This window comes from Crocodylus siamensis, chromosome 4 (genome assembly GCF_052110815.1).
Source record: "Crocodylus siamensis isolate JL-2025a chromosome 4, ASM5211081v1, whole genome shotgun sequence".
Taxonomy (NCBI): domain Eukaryota; kingdom Metazoa; phylum Chordata; order Crocodylia; family Crocodylidae; genus Crocodylus; species Crocodylus siamensis.
In genome coordinates, this window is record NC_143398.1 from 245,725,014 (window position 1) to 245,748,921 (window position 23,908).

Here is a 23,908-nt window from a genome sequence, read left to right on the forward strand (position 1 = left end):
GGCCTCACCTTCAGGAAGGCTTTGCCAGCTCCTGTTGGCTTGGCGCAAACAGCTCAACGGCACCAGCTCCAAAGGACAATTTCCCTGACACCCTTTGAGAAAGATCAGCCCCAGATGTGTTGCCTAAGGACCAGGCCACCCCGCAGCTGCGAGGTTGTCTGCCCCCAGAAACGTGCTCTTTCTGGCTTCCACCTCAACGCGTAAGGGCCCATAAACTCTCCCCTACATTCACTCTTGGGCTCCCTGATTTCTTTCCTTCCTCCCCTCCCCAAATCTCTATTCCCGGCCCAGCCAGACCCCTCCCCACCCGTCTGGAGGGAGCATGCACACACACATGCGCACAAGCTAACTGAATGCATAACTTTATTAAATAAATGCTTCGTCATGAGAAAAGACAAAGATCAAAGAGTAACATAAATTATAAGTTGAATAAATAGTATACAGCGATCGTCACTTTTTTTAATAAAATGTGAGATTTTTTTCATTTTTTTCTTTTTTTTTAAAGTACAAAACGCTAAAACAGAGCAGTACGCTCCTCTTCCATGGTCTGTTTTTCACAAACTTGTTTTTTTTTTTAAATGTTTTTTTTCTTTCTCCACCAGTAAGATTATGAATATTTCTCATTTACTGAAAAAAAAAAAAAAAAAAAGAAATCAGAGCTACTGTATGTATGTAAAGTTATAAAGAGCTACCGTAAAATTGTGTAGTGAGTATTGCTTAAAGATAAAACCAGGCAGGAACCTCCAAATCCGGTGTGTTAACAACTGTGCTATAATGGGCTATAACAGTATGGTGGAAGGACGGTACCCGGGCGGTGGCGGGGCAGGTGGGGGTCAGCGCAGTGCATCACATGGTGAGCCGAGCTGCTGTTACCAGGACAGCTGTCTGGAATCGAGGTGAATTGTCGAGGGTTTAAATATATGCATGCCGTTGAGGAAAAACACCAAAGAGAGAGGCGGGGCAAGACAGAGGAGGAGGAGAAATAGTGCAAAACGCTCTTGTACTAGTGGTTTTTATAAAAAAAAAAAATAAAAAAAAAAATAAAAAAATAAAAATAAAATCAGAGTGTCCACTGCAGCACAGACAAGGAATAACCCAGCGGGTGAGGAGCTGTTTGCACGCCCTGCTCCCGATGCATCCGAACCCCAGGGAGCCCTTCCTTGGGGCTGCCTCCTGCCCGGCTGCTCTTTGGCTAGCACAGTGGTCGAAGGAGAAGGAAAGGCAGGCACCGGCAGCCGCGGTCACCGCTTTCCTCATGCAAGACCCCCGATGGCGCACAGGACGCCTTCCTCGAGGAGGCAGATGAGACCGAGGGGAGTTGTGATCCCTCCTATAGCAAACCGGAGGGCAGAGGACCAGCAGGAAGGACCCTGCTGAGGCTGCTTGAACGCAGGGAGCGACGTGGGAAGTGCGCCCAGCAAAAGCCAGGCCTGGAAGGGTCTTCCTTCAGCCCTACAGCTGCGTGCACAGGTCCACCGGCTCTCCTGGGGTCTCAGCCCGCTCTCAGCCCCCTGCAGCCCCACAGCCCACCCCGCTCCCCGGGCACGCACCGGGAGCTCGGCACGACAGGTCATTTGAGCCTTCCCAGGTCTGAAAAGCAGCAGGGTGTTTTCAATGGGCCAAAGCTGCCCCGGGCAGCACCACATGAACAGATGGGCTTTGCAGCCCGAGCCACAGGGCACGGGATCTCGTGGGCTGATTTCAGAGGGGGAGAAGACTCCTAACGGGCTAGAAGGTGGCGGCCACCTCTTAAAGAGCGCTGGTTACCTGGGGACACACCTGCGTGCGCCCACGTGCGCGCACATTGGTGCGGGGGTGGTTTCTCTCGGCTATTGCCTGCGTTTTCTGGTCTAGGGACCAGCCTCCATTTCCACTTCCTATTGCCCATCAGTCAGAGGGACGCGTCCTGCTCTCTGCCCCTTGCAAGAGTCTACCCCACAGAGGCAGGGGTCAGGATCAGGGCTTGACCCAGAGCCTGGGGGTCAAGCCCAGCCACAAACTGGCCCCAGAAGTGCATCCCGGAGCGGTCTCGGGACAAAAGCTACAGGGTCCCAGCACAGCTGGGAGTCACACCGCTGCCCTCCCCTGACCACAGCCACAGCCCGACCCCATGCCAGACCAGGCATGCCCCTCCCCATGCAGCCAAAGGCTTTCAAGTTTCGAGAAATAAAATAAAATTTAAAAAAAGATAGATAGATAGACAGATAGATAGACAGATAGACAGAGAAAAGAACGAGAGAGAGAGGGGAAAGGGAGGCGTCTTGGATGAGGGGGGTACTGGCCATAGGCAGGCGAGAGCAGTCTTCTGAGGACAGCCGGAGGAAGAGAGAAGGGAAGGCCTACCCATGGGATGCCGTCATGCCTGCGGCACGGCCCTCTCTCAAGGAGGGGCTCCCTCTTTGCCCCACTACTCAAACCCTTTCCAAGCCACCCACCCTTTCTCCCACCACTGCCAAGCTGGGGCATCCCCGATCCCCTCCAATGCCCTCCGTCACCACCCAAAAACTCCTGCTCTGACCCCGGAGATGCCTGCGGCAACGCACACAGGGAAAGTGGCACCGAGTGAGACTGGATCTGCACAGCCCCGCACCTTGTAGGGCGGGAGAGGCGGACGCTGAGCTAGGCCCTGGCTTTGTACATGGTGACCAGCCTCTCTGGGGTGCAGTGGTTTAGGCACCTTGCTGGATCCAACCCAGTGGATGTGACAGCCAGGAGTGAGACCCTCAGGAAATCCCCATCCCTGGTGATGGAGATGGGCTGCAGGGGGGGTGTTCCTGCCATTTTTCTCCTCTCTGCTATTCACACGGCTTGGTCCTGATCCCAGTGACACTAAGGACCCTTCACACAAGTGCAGCAGCAAAGAGGGGTCTTTGCAGGTGTAGAAAAAGCTCCCCCCGAGCATCCCCCCCAATTCAGTGAACCCCCAAGGCCGCTGTGCAATACGCCCAGCCGGCGAGCATGGCGCACAAGGGTTTTTTGCAGAGGATGAGGCAGAGCAGCCCAGAGCCTCCTCTACCGGTCTGCTGGAGGCCTGGCAGGGCAGGACCCTCCGTAGCACCGGGGAACAAGGAGCATGTTTCAAAGCCTCCTCAATCCTTCTGCCCCAAGCCCGGAGAACGAGGCCTTTTGAGGCCACCGGGCAGCCCCGTTTCACACCCGGGACTCGCCAGGCAGCCCACTCCTCCGCTCCCCTACACCCAACCTCCCATGCCAATGCAATCCAGAGTGAAACCAGAACCGAAGCTGCCTCCTAGGTCCAGGGTGAGAGGGAGACAGAGCTGGACCAGCGTCCCTTTAGCGCAAAGCTATTGTCCCTCCCGGAGGCTCGCCGGTTCCCTTTGACCTGCGCTCGCGGTGGGCATCCCTCTTCCCAGGTGTGCTCTCCCGGGTGTCTCAAGTCAGCATGTTGTCTGGCCGTGCTCCCGGCCTGCTGCCCCACACGTCTTGACGCACATCGCTCCCCGTCTGGGAGGGAACGGTTGCTGTTTCGTGTGCACGTGCGTGTCTGCACGCGCAGACGTCTAGCAACAGGGAGAGGCTTCTTAATCACTAGTAGGTCTCCAAAGCAAGGATGAAGCCCATTGCTCCTTTCCCTGGAGGGCTGTTTTATTTCCTGCAGGGTCTCTGTAGAAGCAAACCTAGCCAAGACCCTTGTCATGGTGAAATAAGAGAAGAAACAGTCTCAAACTCAAGAAGAAAAGTAGAGTCCCAAGGACGTCGCGGTCTAAGCCTGGCGAAGCAGCTTGAGTCCATTTACATGCCCTGAGGCCTCCCGGTTTGCTCTGGTTGGACTTGGGGGCCTCTGACTGTATGGAGCGAATGGAAACCATCTGCAGGAGCCTTGAGAGGGGTGTTTGAACACTGGACTAGGGGAAAAAAATAGATATGGGCTTGCACGTATCTGCGTGCGCATGGGTGTGTAGCATTCACCAGCCTCGAAACGGCATCTTGGCCTGGGGCAAACACATATTTGGATGGGCAATTAAAAATGTCATTAGTTTCTCTCCATCACCGTCTTCATCTTCATCATCGTCGTGACACATATGGTGCCAGGGGGGCCAAGGAATGCCCCGATCCCACAACCCCTTAAGTAATGCACGGGCTTGAACATTCGCGGTCGACTTGCAAGGGATGTTTGTCTGCGACAAGCCCAGGAGATGGTTCGAGGGAACGGCTCTGCACTTGAAGTTGAAGGCGCCACCATTCAGGACAGGGGCTGCTTTTGCAAGGAGGCGACAGACCACAGACGTCCCCACGCTGATGGAGAACAGCTCAACAGAGTCACACGTGCCAGGAAACGAGATCTCCTGCTGAAGGGACACCACCCCTTTCCCCCGAGGGACTGGAAAGGCGGGGTTGTTTTTCCGAAAGTCTACCAATACATTTGGTTGGCATCTGCGCCGTTGACCCGCTCTCTCGCATAAGGCAAACCATTAAAAAAGGGTATATAAAAGGCTATCTACGAACCCCCAGCAATCTGCATATATCTATGGCTATAGATATATCGATAGAGAGGAGGATAAAAATCAAAGCCACTCAAGTCCTAGCAGAGGAGAGGGGAAGGGGAAAATCGGACATGGAAGAAGGGACTCGAGTGGCAGGAGCGGGCGTGTTGCTCATGGCAGGGCTCCTCTGTCTTCTCCAGAGACCACGGGGGAAGCGGCTCGCTAATCCGGGGCAAAAAGTGAAAAATAAAAAAGGAAGGAATAGTAAAAATCAAAGCAAGCCACGAGAGCAAAACACCAACTCAAGTGCTTTCGAGCAATTCCTACAGGTTCGTGCTGGCTCCGCTCCTTGGCGGGGAGCAGGGAGCCGTGGCCGGGGGAGTCGCGGGGAGCAGGGATGAGGCACGGAGGAAGCCACTGGCTCGTCTTTCTGCTCCTCCTTTCCTGTCCTCTGTCAGTCTGTGTCGTCGCGGTGGCCGAGGTCGAGGACGGACTGTCGATTCCAAGGTTCTCAGGTTCTTCAGCTTGTTTCTTTTTATTTAAAAATGAGATGAAAGGAGTCCGAGTCCGGGGCGCGGGGAGGCACGGGGGTCGGGGAGGTCTCAGCAGGGGGTTCACTCGGTGTTGCTGCTGTCGAAGTGGTGGCACTGGAGGTCTCCGGACACGTACCCGCTCCCTGGCAGCTTCAGGCCATACTTGTCCACGCACCAGCACAGTCCGCGCTTCCGACCTCGGGACGGCTTGCACTGCGGAGAGACGCGGGGAGACGTCAGAGAAAGGCTGTCAAGCTTGTGGACCACGGGCACTGATACCCGAAAGCTTGCAAAGAAGAATTTTCCCGACTATTTGAGTGGGTCTAATCAAAAATAGCAGATCTACCCAAAGGACCTTGCCTGCCTCGATTCGCCGTGCGTTTCCACAGCTGAATGAAGTGAGAGCAGACGGCAATGAGGAATAGGCTAGCGGGGACTTGCTTGAGGGCGGCCTGGACTGCAGCCGGGGAGCTAAGGGGCTGCTAACGGAGATGGACAAAGAGTTGCAGAGTGGGGCTGTGCGGGCAAAGCTCTTAGTTTCCCAGCTAGAAAATGGAGGAAAACAATCCTTCCTGTCTCTGACATTTTGATTATCTCAGGCACCGCTGCGCTGGACAACAGGCGCAGTATTGCCATGATTTTCCACGGGCTGCTGCCCGAAGGGGGCTGGGAGCCGCTCTCGATCCCGGCTCTAGCAGATTTGTGCCCCCTGCTAGGACACTGCTGAGATAGAGGGGGTCATCCCCCCTGAATCGGACCGCACTGGCTTCCAGTGAAGACGCTACCTGTTTCCTCTTGTAGAAACCCTTCCTGTCGCAGTTGGGAAGGTGCACGGCCCTGGGGATCATCCGCTGGCTAGTTTTGAGCTCCTGCAGCGACGCCTCCATTTGTCTGCGGCAAGGACCCTGCCGAGAGGTGACAACCAGGGTGAGCCCCACCGTCCTGACCCAACCGGCCCGAAGACACCCCGTCCCATCCGGGGTCGCCCGGGAGGGATGAATCCCTCCGGGCTGAGGCTGGGACACAGCTCTGTGCTTTCCAGCTTGCTCTTCCCACCAAGTAGACCAGACGCCTGAGCAGCCCAAGCCTCCTCTGGTGGTGCAGGGAAAATGGGAGAGGGGAAAGGAAAGGAAGAGCAAAGGGGAAGGCGGCGTGCAGGGGAAAGGGCCCATGCAAGACTCACCAGCTCGAACTCTGGCCTCAGCTCTGGGGCAGCGACCCGGGGGTGCGCCGTGTTCTCCGCCGCGCCGACGAACTTGCTCGAAGTCAACTTCTTCCTGCGGTCCTTCTTCAGGGCCTCGGCCTTCTGCTCGGAGAGGCGCGGGTGCTTGGGCCTGTATCCCTTGGGCGCGTAGGTCTCCTCCGTCATCTCCGAGGTGGTCGGCTCCTCATGCTCTCGGGACTCCTTCTCTGGAGGGAGAAAGGCAGGGTGCGGCGTGAGCAGGCGGGGCCTCGTCGACCCACCGCTTGCCAGCTTGACGCACCCCGCTTCGCTTCGTAAGGCCACATACGACTGTGTTTCCCTTCCTAGAAAGGTCAGCCCCTGTTCTCATCACTTGGAGCATCCACTCAGGGCTCCAACGAGAGCGAACCCCTCCGGACGCTGCATTGCATGCTGCAGATATAGGCCACCCCCAATTAGTACGGTGGAAAAACATGCATGGTCTCTGTACCCACGGGCTCTGTGGCGTGCAAGGATATTTTATTTGCCGCAGAGCAGCGGAGTTACCCATAGGTCCTACCCGCCGAAGGGCATTTGGGGTTGACCCTAATGTAAACGGGCAATGGCCGTTCAGGTTGGGGCATCGGCCATGCGAGCCTCCACACCGCTAGGCTGAGCGGCTACCTGGTCTCAGGACAGGCCTTTGCCCTTCCATGAGGATGAAGGAGTTCGGCAGAGATGCCAGCTCCTATCAGTGAGCCGAGCACCACGGCTCAACTACCGGAGGATGGCTGTCTTTTTAAGACCTCCTGGGTAGCACGGTTGACGCCGAGCGGGGTTGAGCCCCCGCTCGGAGGCGGCTGCACGTCTGCGGTGGCTGCATGCTCCCCGCGCAGGGGATCTACGTCCTCCGCAGCGCCGCGGCACCCGACGCTATCCAAATTCCTACCTCGGAGCACCGACATTTATGGCTCTGAGCACTAACGAACTCCCCTCGCCGGGAACAGAGGCAGCGCTAAGTCAGCTGCCGCTTTACCCATTGTAGTTGCCCCTAAATATATCGGGAGGCCTTCTGGATGCCGTGATCCCTCGGCCGGTATGGTTTTAGCAGATGGGATGTCGTCGAGTCTCCTGAGCGGTTATATATAGGAGCAAGTTGGTGACAGCCTATACTTAGCTGACTTGTGACCTTTCATGCAGCCACCGGAGTAAAAGAGTTATTTTGGGGTCTAAATTCGAATAAAGTTCTAGCCTCCGGAGGACCCCCTGCGATACATTCCCAAAAGGCCAGCGATGATGCTTCGGCGGTGACAGAGAAACCGCCCGGGCACGGGACCTCGGGAAAACGGGGCCCAGGGTAATTCATGCAGAAAGACAAGGCGTCGGGCCTATCAGGCTGCGCCTGTCATTATCGAAAGGACTGACTGAAAGTGGGCAACCACCCCCCAGCCTGCGCTAAGGTACCGAGAAAGACCCAAGGGCTGTTTCTAGTGTAAGAATTATTTCCCGGTCCTTCTCAAGCCCCCCAAAACCCCCCTCAAGGAAGCTCCCGTGGGTATTTTCACCACCGCACCGAAGCAGGCGCGGCCGGCATGGAGCCGCGCTGGACGGACGGGCGACCCTGCCGGAGGGCGGCGCACAGGAGGTGAAGAAGTAGTTTGGGTCCACTGTTAGCAGCTGTGGGGGGAGCTGATGGGGGGGGGGGGTATTTTCTATTGAGGGGCTTTTGCAAGCCCTGGGCTATCGGCACCTGGGCGAGGTGATGGCGGAGCAATCCACGGGCCGACCAGGAGGTGGCACCACGCGCCTTGGGTTTGGCCGAACCCTTGTCCACACATGGCCAACGTGCCCCGGTTTCGGGAAGGCCGGGGGACCTCGGGAGCATCGTCCCGGGCCCAGTTTCCACCACGCGCTGACCCCCAGCAACCCCCAGGAGACCCCAATGTCCTTCACGCACGGTGCTGAGCATCAGTGCCCGTCTGCAGCCCGCCTGCGTCTCGCCAGTCCCAGCGAGAGACTCTCCGATCTCTACGGCGGGGCGCTGGCAGCCGGGTTTCCAGCGCTGCCAGGAGAGGCGGATGCTGCGTCTCTTCTTACGCACACAAATGTCCTTAGCATCGCGCCCTGCAAGCTCCTATTTCCAAAACCCAAACGAGGGGTGCAGACGCGCCCCTTTAATGAAGACCCTGGCCAGCTATAATACGTTAGGGGCTCTTTGCTGCTCCGACTCGAAGTCCAGGCGGGAAAAGCGGCGCATACAGCCGAATAACCGTCCTCTTGGGGAAACCAACCCATCTGCCCCGGGTCAGCCCCACACCGCTGTCTCCAGCGGCAGAGAGGAGGGAGGAGGTGCAGCCCCATCAAGGCGCTTGGTCCAGCACCCCGCCGGGGACCAACACCTGACCCCTTCAATGGAAGACGGTGTACCCGGTGTCCCAAAAAGAGCATTTCTGCCGAAAACCACGCCCGGAGGAGAGAGGAGCCCGTGGCTCGTTGAACCCAGGTCCCGTCCATGCCGAGGTCACTCCCGCTCCCGTGGAAGGACGCGACGCTCTGCGCCCTTCGAGGCCTACTTTAATTTTTGGGGGGAAACGAGAGAAACAAGTTAGCTGCGGCTACATACCCCTTGTCCTTTCCGAAGGCGGTGCCGGCGGCACGCGGCTGACTCCAGCCGTAGAAATTACAGCAAGTCGAAGCAATTTGGTAGACCTGGAATTTGTCCCCGCACCAAACCCGGAGAGCAGGGAAGCGGCTGGGCCAAGCCCCGCGGCCTCCCGGCGCCACGGAGCGGGTGCAGGGAGAGCCGAAGCCCCGGGAAGGCACCGGGGGCCGGGGTTTGCGTGCCGAGGAGGCTGCTGGAAGTGCCTGGCGGCTGCCCAGCTCCCCGCACTGCTCGTCTTTATCCGCCAGAAAAGTGCCTGCTTTTCCCCCGGTGCCCCTGGAGCTGGGTGTGCAAGCCGACAGCCCTCGGGGATCAGGGAAGGGGGTCGGCGTGCCGCTGGGGGCCAGACCTGCCTTGCAAGCCACCTCCTGGCACCTGCAGCAAGAGGGCCCTGGCCTCCCCCGTGCAAGGAGCTGACTCTTGCCCCAACTTTCCTTTTTAGTGGGGAAAATAATCCTGGCTGGGATGATGCAGTCGGGGCTGGTCCTGCTTGGAGCGGGGGGTTGGACTCGATGTGACCCCCCGAGGTGCCTTCACACCCTCCTTTTCTACGAGTCTATGAAAAGCAAGCCGCAATGAGACCCCGATGGGCACATCGGGAAATGAGACCTCGCCCATCAGCGGCCCCCAGGAGATTTGCAGCTAAACTTTCTGAGCCTTTTCCCCGTGGAGATACTAGGTGGGATCCAGGGCACGAGCGTGCTGCTCCGCGCATTTGCTCCCGGCGAGCAGAGCAGGAGCCCCCAGGCACCGGGTGGATCTGCTGCTTGGCAAGACACTGGACCAGCCCTGCTCCGGGCGCCCGGCCAGGGACAGCCGGATCCCAGCGTTCGTTCCCGCCGCCAGCCTCGACGGCTGCAAGGAAAACCTCCCCTACGTGACTCGGTGTTCGCCACGCGGGGCTGCAGCTGGGATCCCGGCAGGAGGACTCCTGGAGAGCCGCTCCGCAGCCCCTGACGCAAGCCCGCTGCTAGCGGGCGCCCGGGTCCTCCACGCCCTCCCCTGTCTGCTCTGCTGCTCTGCTTTCTGCTCCCTGCCCAGGTCCCTTCCAGAAGTTAGAGCCACCACAGAGTTGCTCTGAAATACGCCTTGTTTCCCCTCCTCTCCTGCAGGCCTTGTGAAGCAGATACCCCTGGTGTAGTGCACCCCGGCTTGCCCCGTACACCGGGGTGCCCCAGCTGGGGTAGCTGTTCTGCTCGGGGGCTAATATCAGCTATCATAAAGGAAAGGAAGAAATAGCTGAGAATCAGGCCCAAATTCTGGTGCTGGAGACAGGTGCCGCTGCAAACGGCCTGTTTCCCTCCCTGAGAATAAGCCAGCCCTCCTCTTTTCTTCCTCGCTTAAGTTACGCTGCAAGCTCCCTGACCGCTCGGGTGCAAAGGAGGCCCGTAGCACGCGCGTGTGCGTGGGGGGCTGTCGCGGGGCAGAGGGCGAGCCCTGTCCGAATCGCTCAGAGGCTCCTACAGATTGGGCTGGATTTTGGGGAGTCTCTCTGGCTGCTGATTGGAGGCCGTGGAAGAGGGGCTGCAAGAATGATGATCGTCTGTCCACAGATTCGCACAACCTAGAAGGCCATTTGCCAGTAAACTGTCAGCGAACACAGTTCCCTCTATTACTGTTGTTAATGTGATGATGATGATGAGGAGGAGGAGGGTGGGAGAAGCACAACTTGTACCTGGCAGGGAGGGTACAAGTTCAGTGCCCCGCATTACCTAGCACTGAAATGCAACCACTTCTGGGGAGGAGCGCTGCACCTGATCAGCCCCTTGCTTGTGCAAGCTCCCAAGGGAAGGGATCCAGCGCGTGCGCTGGATTTTAAGGGACCTGGGTAAACGGTCCTAGTTGCTCAAAATGATCCCAAGCCCCTTTCCACTCTGGCTCTGCGTCTCCCCAGCCCAAAGACGCACGCTTCGCCCCTCCTGCCTCACTCACCCACGATAAATACTGGCTATCACCCTGTCCCGTGGCACTAAGAAGATGCCAGCACCTCCTCGCGGGATGAAGGCAAGCACCAGCCTCCCCCATCCCCGGCTCATCTCCACAGTGCCCACTGGTTGCCCGCTTTGCCGGACGCGGGGCTGAGCCCCAGCCATGCACACACCCAGGCACAACCGCGCAGAGCTGGGCCTGCACCCCCTCCACTCAGCCCCACGACACACAATCCCCGCTCTGTGACTAGCTCCTCAATCCCCTCTCCCCAGCTCCCCAACCTGCACGGTGAGGTTGCTCCTCGTTGCAAATCCCATCCCTGCCCTCCGAGACCGGCTGTTGCACAAGCACCACGTCCTGGCTGCTTTGCTAGGGACATTCAGCTCTGCGGGGGGGACCTAATTCTTATTTCTCCCTTTCCAAAATCTCCTTTGCCTGCTAAGGGCTTTCTCTGCCCACTAACCCCGGGCGGGAGTCGACCCCATCACCCCAAGGAGCAAATCTCAGTCACCGATTGCTGTGTCCAAGCTACTCCCCTGCAGGCGGGCGCAGAAATGCACAGCAGAGTCGCTCCTTCCTTTTGCCTGCCAGTTGCGTGTAAGCACGTGGCTCGAGCGAGCTCGGGAGCCTACGCGGGGATCAGCCCGGACAGCCAAGAAAACTTTTCACTTCAAGATAACAGGTCTGGACGAGGAAGGGCTCGTTATGGAAACCCTGCCAGGCAGGAGAGGCCCCCCACGCAGAAGCAGCGGGAGCGAATGACCCCGCTCGTCACGGAGCGGGGATGCAGGAGGACCAGGCCTCACGCGGCGAGCACGCGGTCCCCGCTCAGGACCTACGCCCCAATGATGTCACCCAGTGATCTCAGCCCCGCTGCGTCCGCTCAGCGCCGTTTGGCGCGGACGAGAGCCGGAGCGGCCAGGGACGCCTGTCCGAGATCTTCCCCTTCCCGGCGACGGCCCAAGGGGCGCGCTGGGGCTCCGGTCCTCGGGCCTGAGCCTCACCCCAGCCCAGCCACGAGCTACAGGCCACCTTTCGCGGGGCGAGGAGGGGTAAGGATCCAACCCAGCTGAACTCGGAGGAGACGCGCGCGCCGGCGGCAGAGGCTGGGCACTTCGGGAGCCCGCGGAGCAAGCGCCTGCACCGCGTGAAACAGCACGGGCACTCGCTACGGGGCAGGCACCCGAGGAAAACTAGGGCCGGCCGGCCGGCTGCAGTGCGAGCACTTAGAGGCTGGACGCCCTCGCGTCCCTTTCTCCCCACGCTGCTAGGACTGCGCCGGGGGCGCTCGGGCCACCGCCACCTGCTTGGGGGAAGGAGGGTGGTCAAGTGGAGGACGCTCACAGCAGACCCCGGGGCGGACAGGGCCGAGCTGCAAGCCGACGGCTGCGTCAGGTTCGGCTACGCGTAGGGTCACAGCGCGGGGGCCGCGCTCAAGTCACACCCCACGCGTGGGACGATCGCCCACGCCTTCTCCCTCTCCCAGCCTGACCGGGCTGGTGCACGAGAGGCTCCGGACCTGCATCCTGGGAACCCGGCGGGCAGGAAACAACCTGCGGAGGCTTTTCTCTGCAAAACCGGACACGAAAGGGCCACGTTTCCTGGGAAGATTTGCCCAAAATAGCTCGTCTGGAAGTGTCCCCTCAGCAGATCCGCAGGGGAGAGGGTCCTGCCGCGCGAGCCGCCGGGGCGAAGCACGGGAAGGTGCTCTCTTGCCGATACGAGCAGGCGCACGCGGGACGGGTTTGAGATGCAGACCGTCCCCCCGATGACCCTGGGGCGCCCGTGCTGAGCTGCGGAGGGAAGAAGTTTACTTTAGCATCCAGGGCAATGAGTTCATTTGGACTCCAGGGGTTGCACGTGCAGGTCCTGTCTCTTATCTGTGTGCACAGACGACCGGAGCGTGAGGTTAGCACTGCTTTTTTGCAATTTGGAGGAGGTAAACAGGTCCCCTCTATACAGTTTTGCTGCATGCAGCGCTCTCCTGGCAGGGAGAGAGTCCAGTAACGCTCTGATTTGACCACATATATGTATTGTGAAGGTGGCTAATAACTTCGTAGGCGCTGCTGAGTCCTATGAGCAGTGTTGCGGCGCTGGACACCCAACGCTCCTAGCAGAGCCGACAGAACAAACTGCATCTTGAGGGCTTCCTCCAAGGCGTCTGCTCCCTGCCTACGGCAATACTAAATGCAGCACCGTTCCACTGATTTCCACCCATAATTTTGTTGCCCTGGTCGGAGGCTGGAGATCTCAGCAGCATGAAGCTGGTAGGCCCGTCCCCCGCTTCTACAAAGATGCCCTACGAGAAGAAGGAGAAATGGACGTTTTCCTCAGGAAGTCAAGGATAGCAAGGAGGGAGGCAGGGGGCAAAAAAAGAAGGGAAAGAGGCCAATGGCTTGATTGACGGCTCTTCTGCAATCAAAGGTGATGGAAACGGTGGAGAGGAACCCGCGGGAACCCGAAGTGCTGCTTTCTCCTCCTGGCCGGGCGACAAGCAAAATCCGAACATTTTTTTCAACGAGCAAACCCTTCTCCTCCTTTCCTGGAGCTATCGCTGGGAAATACCCTCCCTGAACAGCGGCAAGAGCTCCCCGGCAGGGTTGCAGCTGCATCGCTCTCCAAAGGGACGGCAGATCGGAACAAGACCCGAAGCAAACCTCGAACATTTCACACCGCCGGGGTCCGAGCGCCTTGCTCCGCGCCCGGTGCCAGGTGACTCGGCCGCAGGGAGGAGATGCCAGCTTAGGACGGTCGGTAACTTGGCTCTTCCCGGCCCCACAGAGCCGTTCCCAAAGTTCACTTGGAGCGCGATGCAGTTTTGCTCCAGATGGCGAGAAGCGCGCACGTGGGTTTGACTGGATTACAGTGCCGTTAGGACATAAATCAGACTCTGAATAAATAAAGCCCATTCACAACAAGGAATAACCAGAACACGCCCCGGTGCTGCGGGAAGGGAGAGATCGTTACCAAAAAATAAATACAAATAAAAGTAGGCAGGGGTAATCTTTCTAAGCCATAACGACGCCAGAAGCAATTCTGGACTCTTCTGGGCTATTGCAAGGGACTTTGGCAGTATTTTCTCCAGCGGAGATGTGCAAAGGAAGGACACAACTTTGCTTGGAGAGATGCTGTTTGTTGGGGCGGACCCGGGCGAGAGCAATCCCAGCCGAGAGGCTAAACGTTTGGTTCAAGAGGTGGCCGCAAAAGTTTAGAGTAAAGACTAAAGTTCAGAATTGATTAGAGAGTTTGGAAAAATAAAGTTTAGGGGCAGGTCATTTTGCCTCCAGGACACTGGTTTGGATCCAAGTCACCTAATGAGTGACCGGCACCTCCTCCTGCAGCATGGCCCCGGGGAGCTGGCTCTGTGCTCGCCCGCGGCCACCGCCTCCACCCCGGTTCAACACCACCTCTCCCAGCACCTCGGCGGCCTCTCCTCCTTCGCCGGACCCGTCGCAGGTGTCTCGGGGAGTCTCCTGGGGCTGCAGAGGTCACTCAAGTGGATGCCGACCCACCTGGGTGGATGGAGACCCTCCGGCAGATAAATGGAAAGGAGAAAATCCGCCCTGTCGATTTGCCCTTTCACCCTACAAAGACCCGCATCAAAAACCGTTTTAACCCGACACCTGTATGTATTAAACCATTAGAAATGCAGGGACCGACCTGCCTTCTCCCCAAAATTTCCTTCTTACCCTTTCGCGTCTCCTCCAGCTTAGAAAACGAAAACCGGCCGACCTGTTTCCCATTTGCTTCCAGTCATTTTCTACTCAGCCCCCACCCCGGCCGGGAGCTCATACTGTGACCGTGATGGTTCGAGTTATTGGAGCAGCAGCAAGACAACTGTTGGTTTAAAAAATAGATTCAATCTGAATTTAAAAAAACCCAAACAACAGATGGAAACGTTTCTACGGGGTTTCTACTAATAATGCTACAGCTGTTGCCCAATCCAACTTTGGCGCGACCACCGTAAATACCCACTGCTGAGCTATCACGACCAGCAGAGCTAAAAGAAGCGAGCAAACCGGACCCAGGAGACCGGGTGCACCCTCATCTGCTGTTGCACGCACTTGCAATGGAGACTACTCCAGCCCTCGAGGTACTTGAAGAAGTCACCGGGCCTTATGGTCTGAGCGCCGCATCTCGTGGGAGCAGGATCGACCGGATCCGCCGTCAGCCCCGTCTGGTTCCTGCCCCATGTGTGAAGTGAAAGGAGGAGTTCGACGGCGCCGGTCACAGGTGAGATGGGGGCGTGGGAAGAAAGGGCAAGGCGCCGGGTGGTTATTCAGAGCACGGAGACCCTGAAAAGTATGAGCAATCTGGGCTAAAGGGGATGGGAAAAGCTGTCCTCAATTCCACCTGCTAAACAGCTCTCGAAATGCCCCCCGGCCCCGAGGAAACGAGAGAGATTCAAGTTTTGCAGCAATGGAAAATAACTCGTGAAGAGGAAAGCATGCCGTCGCCCGTCTTTGTGACTTGGGGTCCCGTCGCTTGTTCCTCGCCGGGTTCCCCGGATCCGGAGGACTTGCGCGGCGTCTCCTTGCAAGGTGTCGGGGTCACAAGGGAGTAATGCTTGAGACGCCCCTTGAACTCCTAAGGGGAGCAGGAGCGCGAGGGCCGTGCTAAGCAGCACTGCTGGACCCTATCCTGTGGGCCCTTGGCCCGTGGCGCTCACACCGGCTTCAGTAAGGGTCAGGCACATCTCGGGAAGGGACGTGAATCCCCAGTTGCATTTATAACTCACTCCCAGCCACGGGTGGGCTACGTTTTCCATCAAGGCCCATAACATACTGGTTAAAGGCAATATGCGCGCTCATTTGCACGTGCAAAATCCTAACTAGACACAAGGGCTTTGCATGAACAAAGCAGAGTCTTTGATGGGGTGACACTAGGCCTATAGGTGCAGGTGAGGCTCAAAGCTGCCCGTCTACGCCAGGCCGAGTCAGGAGCCCACGCCGATAGAAACGCAAAAGGACAAGGCATCCCAGAGGCGATCTCTTGAATTTGACCAGGAAGGACCTCTTGTACCTCCTGGAGAAAGATGCCAGTTCAGTCTCCATCAAATTCACTTCAACGGTATTGCAAACCACACAGACATCTGGCAGCCGGGACACCGAGTCACCCAGGACTGGCGAGTCCTCTCTGCCTCATTTCCCTCACCCCAGCCATCCCCAAATCTTGCTGCCCAGCAGCTCCCAGATCTATTTATTCTTCTCTCTTCTCAGTGTCTCATCCAGGCATTCATCATATCCTGTGCTGACGGTCACATCCTCCTTTTCCCTGGTGTCCCTAGCACCCATCAGCGTATCTGAAAGGCATCTGATGAGCTCAATCTCTGGGCTCAGCCTGCTTCTCCCATTGTCTCCCATCCTTCAAACCCTGCCCGGCTTCCCTGAGAGCCAGTTCACGCTTCCTGTCTACCTTTCCGGGGCAGTGAGCAGCTCTGCCCTTCCTTATTTACCCGGTCTTGCCTCTGGTAGCATCACGCTCCATCTTCTGCTCCACTACGGAGACCAGAAGATGAAACATCTGGCTGCCTCTCCCACAGCTGGCTTTCCGGCGTGGTTGGTCCCACGCCTCCTGCTCCCTGAATGAGCCTCGTGAAGATACCCACTTCCACGAAACCACCGAGTAGGCACAAATACCTGCAAGGCACTGGCGTTTCAATGCATAGAAAAATTGCAAATGATTTCAAAGCCAACAAGCTGCGTGCGCTGCTGGACAGGGCCCCTGCAAAACCCCGTTGGCCTCATCTGCCCCCTCTCCCATCTGTGGTTAGTAACAGCCACTCACAGTGTCTTATTCTGGAGTGTTTTGGGGCTGACATCTCCGCTCACCATGTTTTGGAAGGGCACACAGCATCCGTCCTAGGCTGCTGGGTGTTCCCATCATTCAAACACGCACTAGCAACGGTAACATGCTCTCTGCATGTATACCTTCATGCACATATGTGAATATGCACCTCTGGATAGGTATGTATATGCATATATTTGCATATGAGTGTAGACTAGCTACACACGTATACATATGCTATATGCACTTGCCTATCCTGATAGGTATGTGCATGCATATATTTGCATATGTGTATAGATTAGCTACACACACACACACACACACACACATATATACATATATGTATATGCGCCTGCGTATCCTAACAGGCATGTGCATGTATATATTTGCACATGTGTGTACTCTAGCTACACATATATACCTACCTGTATTTGCACATGCATATATCCTTCACACATGCAGGATATCAGCCTGGAGACATGCATGGGTCTCTAGACACAGTGGAGAGTGCTTATGGCATCATGCTATTGTCACAGAGGTGAGAATTCAGGCCCCTGGCTTTATGCCCACGGCTGTTTGCGGTCAACCTCACTGCTAATGGGCCCCTTGCCATTCAGGCCTGAAGGTCAAAGGTGGCCAGCTGTGATGCTAGTTACATCGTGCTCTTGCATGCCATTGGCTACAGAAACCGGCCAGCCTGAACCCTGCCAGCCTTCCCCTGCAGGTGTATGGTATCCTGATAGCAGTGCTATACGTAGCATCATTATCAGTAATAATAATAATATACGGGCACACACTTGCCCGTGAATAGCAGAGCTCTGCCCTTTTTCCATCTGTTCAGTCTGGTGTTGACCATGAGGGGGCTGCCAGGTGCTTTGTGACTCACACAAAAGCATTGAGAAGTCAGGCTGGAAGGGACCGCCAGAGGTCATATCCAGTCCAACCCCCTGCCTGAGGCAGGATCAGTCCTATCCAGACCATCCCGTACAAATCCTTGTCTATCAGAAAGGAGCCTGGCTTCAGAGAAGGCGATCCCCCCCCACGCCCACGGAGCTGATTCATCACCCTCTCTTCTATCAGGACGGCTATATCCCACAAACACTCGCACTGATGAATGACTTCACTCTCCCGGCTGCCGCGCCTGTGCAACTACTCACATGCGCGGTGATCGTGGTCTTAATCTGGAGCGGTGCCACCTAGTTCACTGGAAGGCATCCACATTTGCCAGGGTGCTGGTGAGATCAAACTGAGTTCAGACCATTTACACGCCGGCACGCACGTTCGCACCATTTACACGTGCGGCCGGGGCCAGTGAACTGACACACGTGCACATGGGCCTGCTCATATAACGTGCATGCACACACAGATGCGCACACACACACACACACACACACACATACGCACACACAGATGCCTTTTCTCTGCTGCTGAACCCTGCTGGTATTAGCCAGGAATTTCTCTTGAATCCAGGACTTTGTAAATTTGCTTCTGCTTTCCAAAACCCAGGCCCCTCCCTTCCTGTTTGAACACCCCCACCCTTCCCCCCATGCCACAAAACCCAGCTTTCCTGCTTGCACCTGATGGATTTCACCATTTTTTTTTTTTTTTTTCCACTTTAGATCAAAAAGAAAAATGGAGTTTTTCCTGTTTCTGCTCCCGGAGCTGCGAGCCTGTTGCTACTAGCTTTCGCTCTGACATCTAAAGGGTTTGAAGTGGTCTCAGCTTCACACAAAGGACTCGGCGCTCAGCGCAGAGCCCCCTCCCGCCCCCCTCGCTCCTTAACCCCCGGACGGCACACGTTTGCATCTGCCGTGTGTACACAGCTCGCCGCTCTCATGCCCCCTGCCCTAACCCTCACCCTCCGGTCTAACCCCAGCTCACCCCGTACAACCGCACACCTGCCCTGCTCCTCTCCCGGTCACTCATTTCCAGCTGCCATGTGTCTGTTAAGCCCGACCCTGTGCTAAACAGGCCGCAGCGAGTATGGGGAAGAGGGAGAAAGGCAAAATCTGTCAAGGGGATGATAAAGGACTCAACCCGCTACGAGCTGCAGGAAATTTTGGCTCTGGCTGGTTTCAGCTGACGCAGCAAAATCCATTTTCTTAAAGCAAGCTGCAACCCTCCCCCCTCCCGGCTCCGGTTATCATTGGCTCGCAGTCACGCAGGGAAACTTGCCAACTGTTTTTTTTTTCCTTTCCGTTCTCGAAAGAAAGAAGGAATGAGAGGAAGAAAAAAAAAATTGGTTCACATTTGTTTTTCCATGAACTTTTTCAAGTCAGGAGACTCGAACCTGGCTCCGGATCTGCGCGCGCTCTCTCTCGATTCGGCCGACGTGGGGGAACGTGACACGAAAAGAGCAAAAAGCAGGCACATTTTTAAAAAAAAAAAGAAAGAGGATGCTGCGTCTAGTTTTACAGGCGTGCGAGTTACACACGTGTGAAGCTATGATGGGCTGGGGTTGCGGCTCTCTCGCTCCGTCCGATGCCACGATACTCGTTGCGGGAAGAGCTCGGCACCGGGGAGATAATGATAAATAACGCCCGGGGCACGGGCAAGCCTGTAGCTGCTTTTTTTGGCAAGCGTCTTGGAAGTCTTTATTCATGCAGCCTGCACAGAGGCTCCGTAGGCCCCCACTATCATTATCCCCACTTTGCAGATAAGCCAACTGAGGCCAAGGGTGAGCAGTGGTCGTGGCCCCCGGTCAAAGAGCTGGCTGACAGCCCAGCCTGCTTCGAATCCCAGCCCGCCCCGCTCTCCATCCCGTGCTGCCTCTCCCCCGTCACGACGAGACAAATACTTCTGCGAAGTGGATTTCGGGAAGAGCGAGAATAAATAAATAGGCAGCTCGATCCATCCCTCTCCTCTGTCACTTCATTTATACAGCGCTGGCTTTCTCCGCAGTTCCCAGCGCAGGGCCAATTTTGGTCATCGATAGACCGGAGCCCCAGCCAGCTTCCCTGACATACCGTCCCTGGTTTTCTGGCCAAAAAGTTCAAGTGCAACTTCGTTTTCCTTCCTCGCCAGTTGCCTAGGAACACGCCTATGAAAATACCCTTCTGCGCTCCTACTCTCGGCCACTTCAGCGCCAAGAGCGGGGGCTTTTCTTCCCTCCCTCCCCTGCTTGGTCCTGGTTTTTTTTTGCGCTCCCACAGACCCAGACCTCGCCCGGCCGGTTCGCCCCCGCGCTATCAGCCCACGTCCCGTCCCAAAACACAGGCTGCGACGGTCTGCGCTGGCAAAGCGAGCCCTTGGCCCGACAGGCCGAGCTCGGCCCCTGCAAGGTGAGGCAGGAAGACGCGACCCCTCTCCTGCTCTCCGCCGCCGGGCTGGGCGCAAAGGGGGAAAGGAGCAGCGAGGTGACGAGTGGCTCCCCTCAGCGCACCTGCCGCGGGGCTGGGTTTTGGGGAGGTGGAGAAAGGCCGAGCATCGCTGCCTTGCTGCTGCCAAGGAGAGGCGAAGCCGCGCGGCGGCGGGTGCCCTCTGCCTGCGAGTGGCACCGCTGCTGCGCCAACGTGCCGGACCGGAGCGCGGGATATTTCGCATGCTTTCAGGGTGACTGGACGGTCGCACAGTTCCCGGCGTCCAAGACAGGAAATCAGCCCATATCTGAGCGTCATCGCTTCCCAGACCCACTCCACGTTTCCGAACGAGCCGGGAAGGCTCCTTTGCCTTCAAACGACTCCAAAAGCAACCGGACATTTCTCCCCCCCGCACCGCCCCGCTTTTTTCCCCTCCTTCCCAGGCAAATCCAGCGGGGTCTTTATGTCCTGAGACTTAAAGGACCCCAGCCGGTGCTTTGCAAAGACGCAGCAGAGAGGGAGGGGGCATCATGGAAGCAGCAGGATTTATGGGGTGTTAGAAAGGAGACGCTGCGACCCGGCAGGTCTCCGCCGCACGGATGCCAGGCGCAGCTTGGCACCGAGCAAACGACGGCTGGGTTGTCGGGGTTTTTTTGCTTTGGCAAGCCGGAGTCTTCTTGCCAGCTCGTTCCCCTTCTCGTGGCGGAAAGGGGCCGGCGGGTCCTACGGGATTTGCAACGTCTCGGGCAGCTGTCACCTGCAAACCTGGGCTTTGCTTTCCGTTACGCGCTCCTCCGGCGTCCGGGCTGGCCCTTCCCCTTGCACCTGCTCCTCTCGGAGCCTGGCCCAGCGAGAGACCGCGACTCCCGTCTCGTGGCCCGGGGTGTAGGGGGTGTAGGGCAGCGGGGGCTCTCGGTTCTGTGGCACTAGCTGCCAGTGGCAGGGACCAGGGGAGGGGGAAGAGGAGGTGGAAAGGAACCAGGGCAGAGGAGCACAGAGCTGGGGACGGGGATGGGGTTCGAGCTGGGGGGCTGGGGCACACGGCTCCGGAGGGACCCGGCCTGATTTAGTCAAGAGAGACCGAGGGGGATTGAAGAGCGGCCCTCACCTCCCCGCCGGGGGCTGCAAAGAGGACGGCGCTGGGCTGGTCTCAGTGGGGGCAGACGACAGGACAAGGAGCAATGGGCTCAAGCCGCAGCAAGGAAAACTGAGGTTAGATACTAGGAAAAACTTTCTTACAAGGAGGGTAGTAAAACACTGGAACAAGTTACCCAGAGAGGAGGTGGCGGTGCTGAAGACCCGGGTAGACAAACCCTCGGCTGGGATGATGGAGTTGGGGCTGGTGCTGCCTGGAGCAGGGCTTGGACTCGACGTGACCCCCGAGCTCCCTGCCACCCTCCTTTTCTATGATTCCCTCACACCAGCCAAAAAATGACCCTTCACAGTAAAGGTGCCCAGAATTTGGATTAGACTTCCTAAAGCGGTGCTGCAGTGCCCAGCCTTGGGAGTCTTCAAGGGGAGACTGGAGAGACGCCTTGCAGGGATCATTTGATCCCAGCAGTACTCCTGCCCGGAGCCGGGGGGCCGGACTCGCTATTTTGAGGGCCCTTCCAGCCCTTGGTGTCTGCGACTGCTCCAACACAACTATTTGTCCCTGAACAGTGATTTCTATGATGTCTGTGACCGCTTCCACACATCTATCTGGCCACCAAAAATGATTTCTATGTTGTCTACAGCTACTCCAACACCACTCTTCGACTGCGAAGAGCGGTTGCAATGCTGTCTAGGATGGCTCCAAAGTATTTCAAGGTCCCTTCTCTTCGAGGTCCCTTCCAGCCCTTGATGTGCATGTCTGCTCCAGCACGACTGTTTGGCCACAAACAGTGATATCAATGCTCTCTATGACTCCAACACAACTTGGCCAAAGACTGGACAGATGCCTTGCAGGGGTCATTTGATCCTAGCAATGTTCCTGCCCGGGTTGGACTCGATCTTTTGAGGTCCCTCCCAGCCCTTGATGTCTACAACTGCTGCAACACAACTAATTCAAGGTCCCTTCCAGCCCTCGATTTCTATGACTGCGGCAACACAACCGTTTGGCCCAGGACCGGACACCTTGCAGGGCTCATTCGATCTCCGCAATAGTCCTGGCCACAGCAGCAGGGTTGGACTCGATGATCTTTCAAGGTCCCTTCCAGCCCTCGATGTCTAGGATTTCTACGACTACTCCAACGCAAGGATTTGGCCACGACGAGCGCTATCAGTGCTGTCTTGGCGGCCAAACCGTTGCGCTGCAGCCGTGCCAGAGTGCTACCAGCGCTGTCTAGGATCCCCGCAACCCCAGCGTTTGGCCCCAGGCCGGACAGACCCCTCGTGGCGTCCAGCGATCTCGGCACCGCGCGGGGGGGGTTGGACTCGACCGTCTCCCAAGGTCCCTTCCAGCCCTTTTGACGTCCCGCCACGCGAGGATTTGGCCACGGACAGCGCCCCGGGGCTGCCTTCGTGGCCGAATCGTCGTGCGGGACTCCCGCCACCCCCGGGTTCGACTCTGCCACGCGACGCTGTGGCCAGGGAGCGCTGGCAGTGTGTCCGCACGCGAGGCTGGGGCCCCCCGTGCCCGGGGCCGGGCGGTACTCACCGGGCTTGCCCCTGTCCCTGTCCTTGTCGGCCAGGCAGAGGCCGCGGCCGTGCAGCAGCGCGTGCAGCGGCTTGTCCTCGCCGGGGCGCGGCAGGCAACGCAGCCCCTGGGCGCAGCGCTCCGTGTAGACGCCGCAGGGCTGCCCCGCCGGCAGGGCGCACGTCAGGCAGCAGCCGCAGCCCGGCTCCTTCACCAGCTCGCAGCCCGCCGGGTGCGGTGGGCACAGCGACAGCGCCTTGTCGTCGCACGGCTCGCAGTGCACCAGCGAGCCCAGGCCGCGCGTCGTGCCCACGCACGCGCACAGCGCCAGCACCAGCACCCGCCGCAGCATCCCTGCGCGGCACGGCCACGCACACGGGGCGTGGGGCTGGGGGGGCAGGTCCCCTGCAAAGGGCAGGGCCGGAAAAAGGCTAAATCCGTGCAAAAGGGGGAGTCAGAAGAAAAGGCAAATCCCTTGCAAAGGCTACCTGCTTGCAAAAGGGATGGGAAAGGGCAATTCCCTTGCCAAAGGGAGAGGGAGCAAAAGGCAAATCCCTTGCAAAAGGGGGAGTCACAAAAAGAGCGGAGCCTTTGCAAAAGAAAAAAGGGAAAAAAAAGGGCAGCTCCCTAGCAAAAGGGCTAGGCAAAAAAGGGAAAATCCCTTGCGAAAGGGATAGCCGCAAAAAAGGCGAAGCCTTTGCAAAAGGGGTAGCTGGAAAAAAGGGCAGATCCCTAGCAAAAGGGAAAGTCAAAAAAGGCAAATTCCTTGCAAAAGGGATAGCCACAAAAAGGACAAGAAAAAAAGAAAAGCAGGCAAATCCCTTGCAAAAAACAAAAACAAGAAAAGAAAAAGGCAAATCCCTTCCCAAGTCTCCTGGGAGTGGGGCGTGCAGAGCAAAGCCTGCTCCCCCCGCGGGCAGGTGGGTCCGCAGAGGTGGGCTGCGGGGCTGGGCCGGGGGCTAGTTTACCTCTCCCCTCCTCTGTCTCTGTGTCTCTGTGTCTCTCTCTTCCAGATTTAAAGTTGCTGGCAGGGAGGAGGTGGGGTGCAAAGTCTGCAGGAGGAGAGTCAAAAAAAAAAAAGGTGGGAGGAGAGGGGACAAAAAAAAAAAAGCGGAAAGGCTGAAAAAAAAAAGGAGAGAGAGAAAGGAGAGAGAGCGAGAGAAAAATCCACTTTGTAGATCTCCCAACACTTTTCCCCTGGAGAAGTTTCTAAAGAGACTGAACACAGCAGAACAGGCTGGCTTTTAAATAGCCTGCCCCTGGCCGCCTGCCAGCCCCTCGCTGCAATTTGAGATCCCAGTGACACCTCAGCCTGAAAGGGTGCCAGTAACCAGGGCAATATCGGTGCACGCACAAGGCCTGGGGGTGGGGTGAGCGGCTCCTGACTGCCAGGCTTCAGACCCCCCCGGGGGCAGAAACCAGCCTTAGCAGGCGAGCAGGGGGCGCGGGGCCTGCTCCCCCAGAGGCCGCGATG

The 23,908-nt window shown here is 57.6% G+C and overlaps 1 protein-coding gene across 1 annotated transcript; it reads right to left on the minus strand.

Moving 5' to 3' along the window:
• Nucleotides 1-445: 445 nt before the first annotated feature.
• IGFBP5 (insulin like growth factor binding protein 5) lies at nt 446-23,475 on the minus strand. Its single transcript, XM_090046089.1, has 4 exons — nt 22,456-23,475; nt 6,162-6,388; nt 5,764-5,883; nt 446-5,191 (listed from the first exon to the last, which is right to left on the minus strand). Exons 1-4 carry the CDS (start codon nt 22,784-22,786, stop codon nt 5,060-5,062), a joined length of 810 nt encoding a protein of 269 aa, XP_089902215.1. The 5' UTR covers nt 22,787-23,475; the 3' UTR covers nt 446-5,059.
• Between the last annotated feature and the right edge of the window lie 433 nt (nt 23,476-23,908).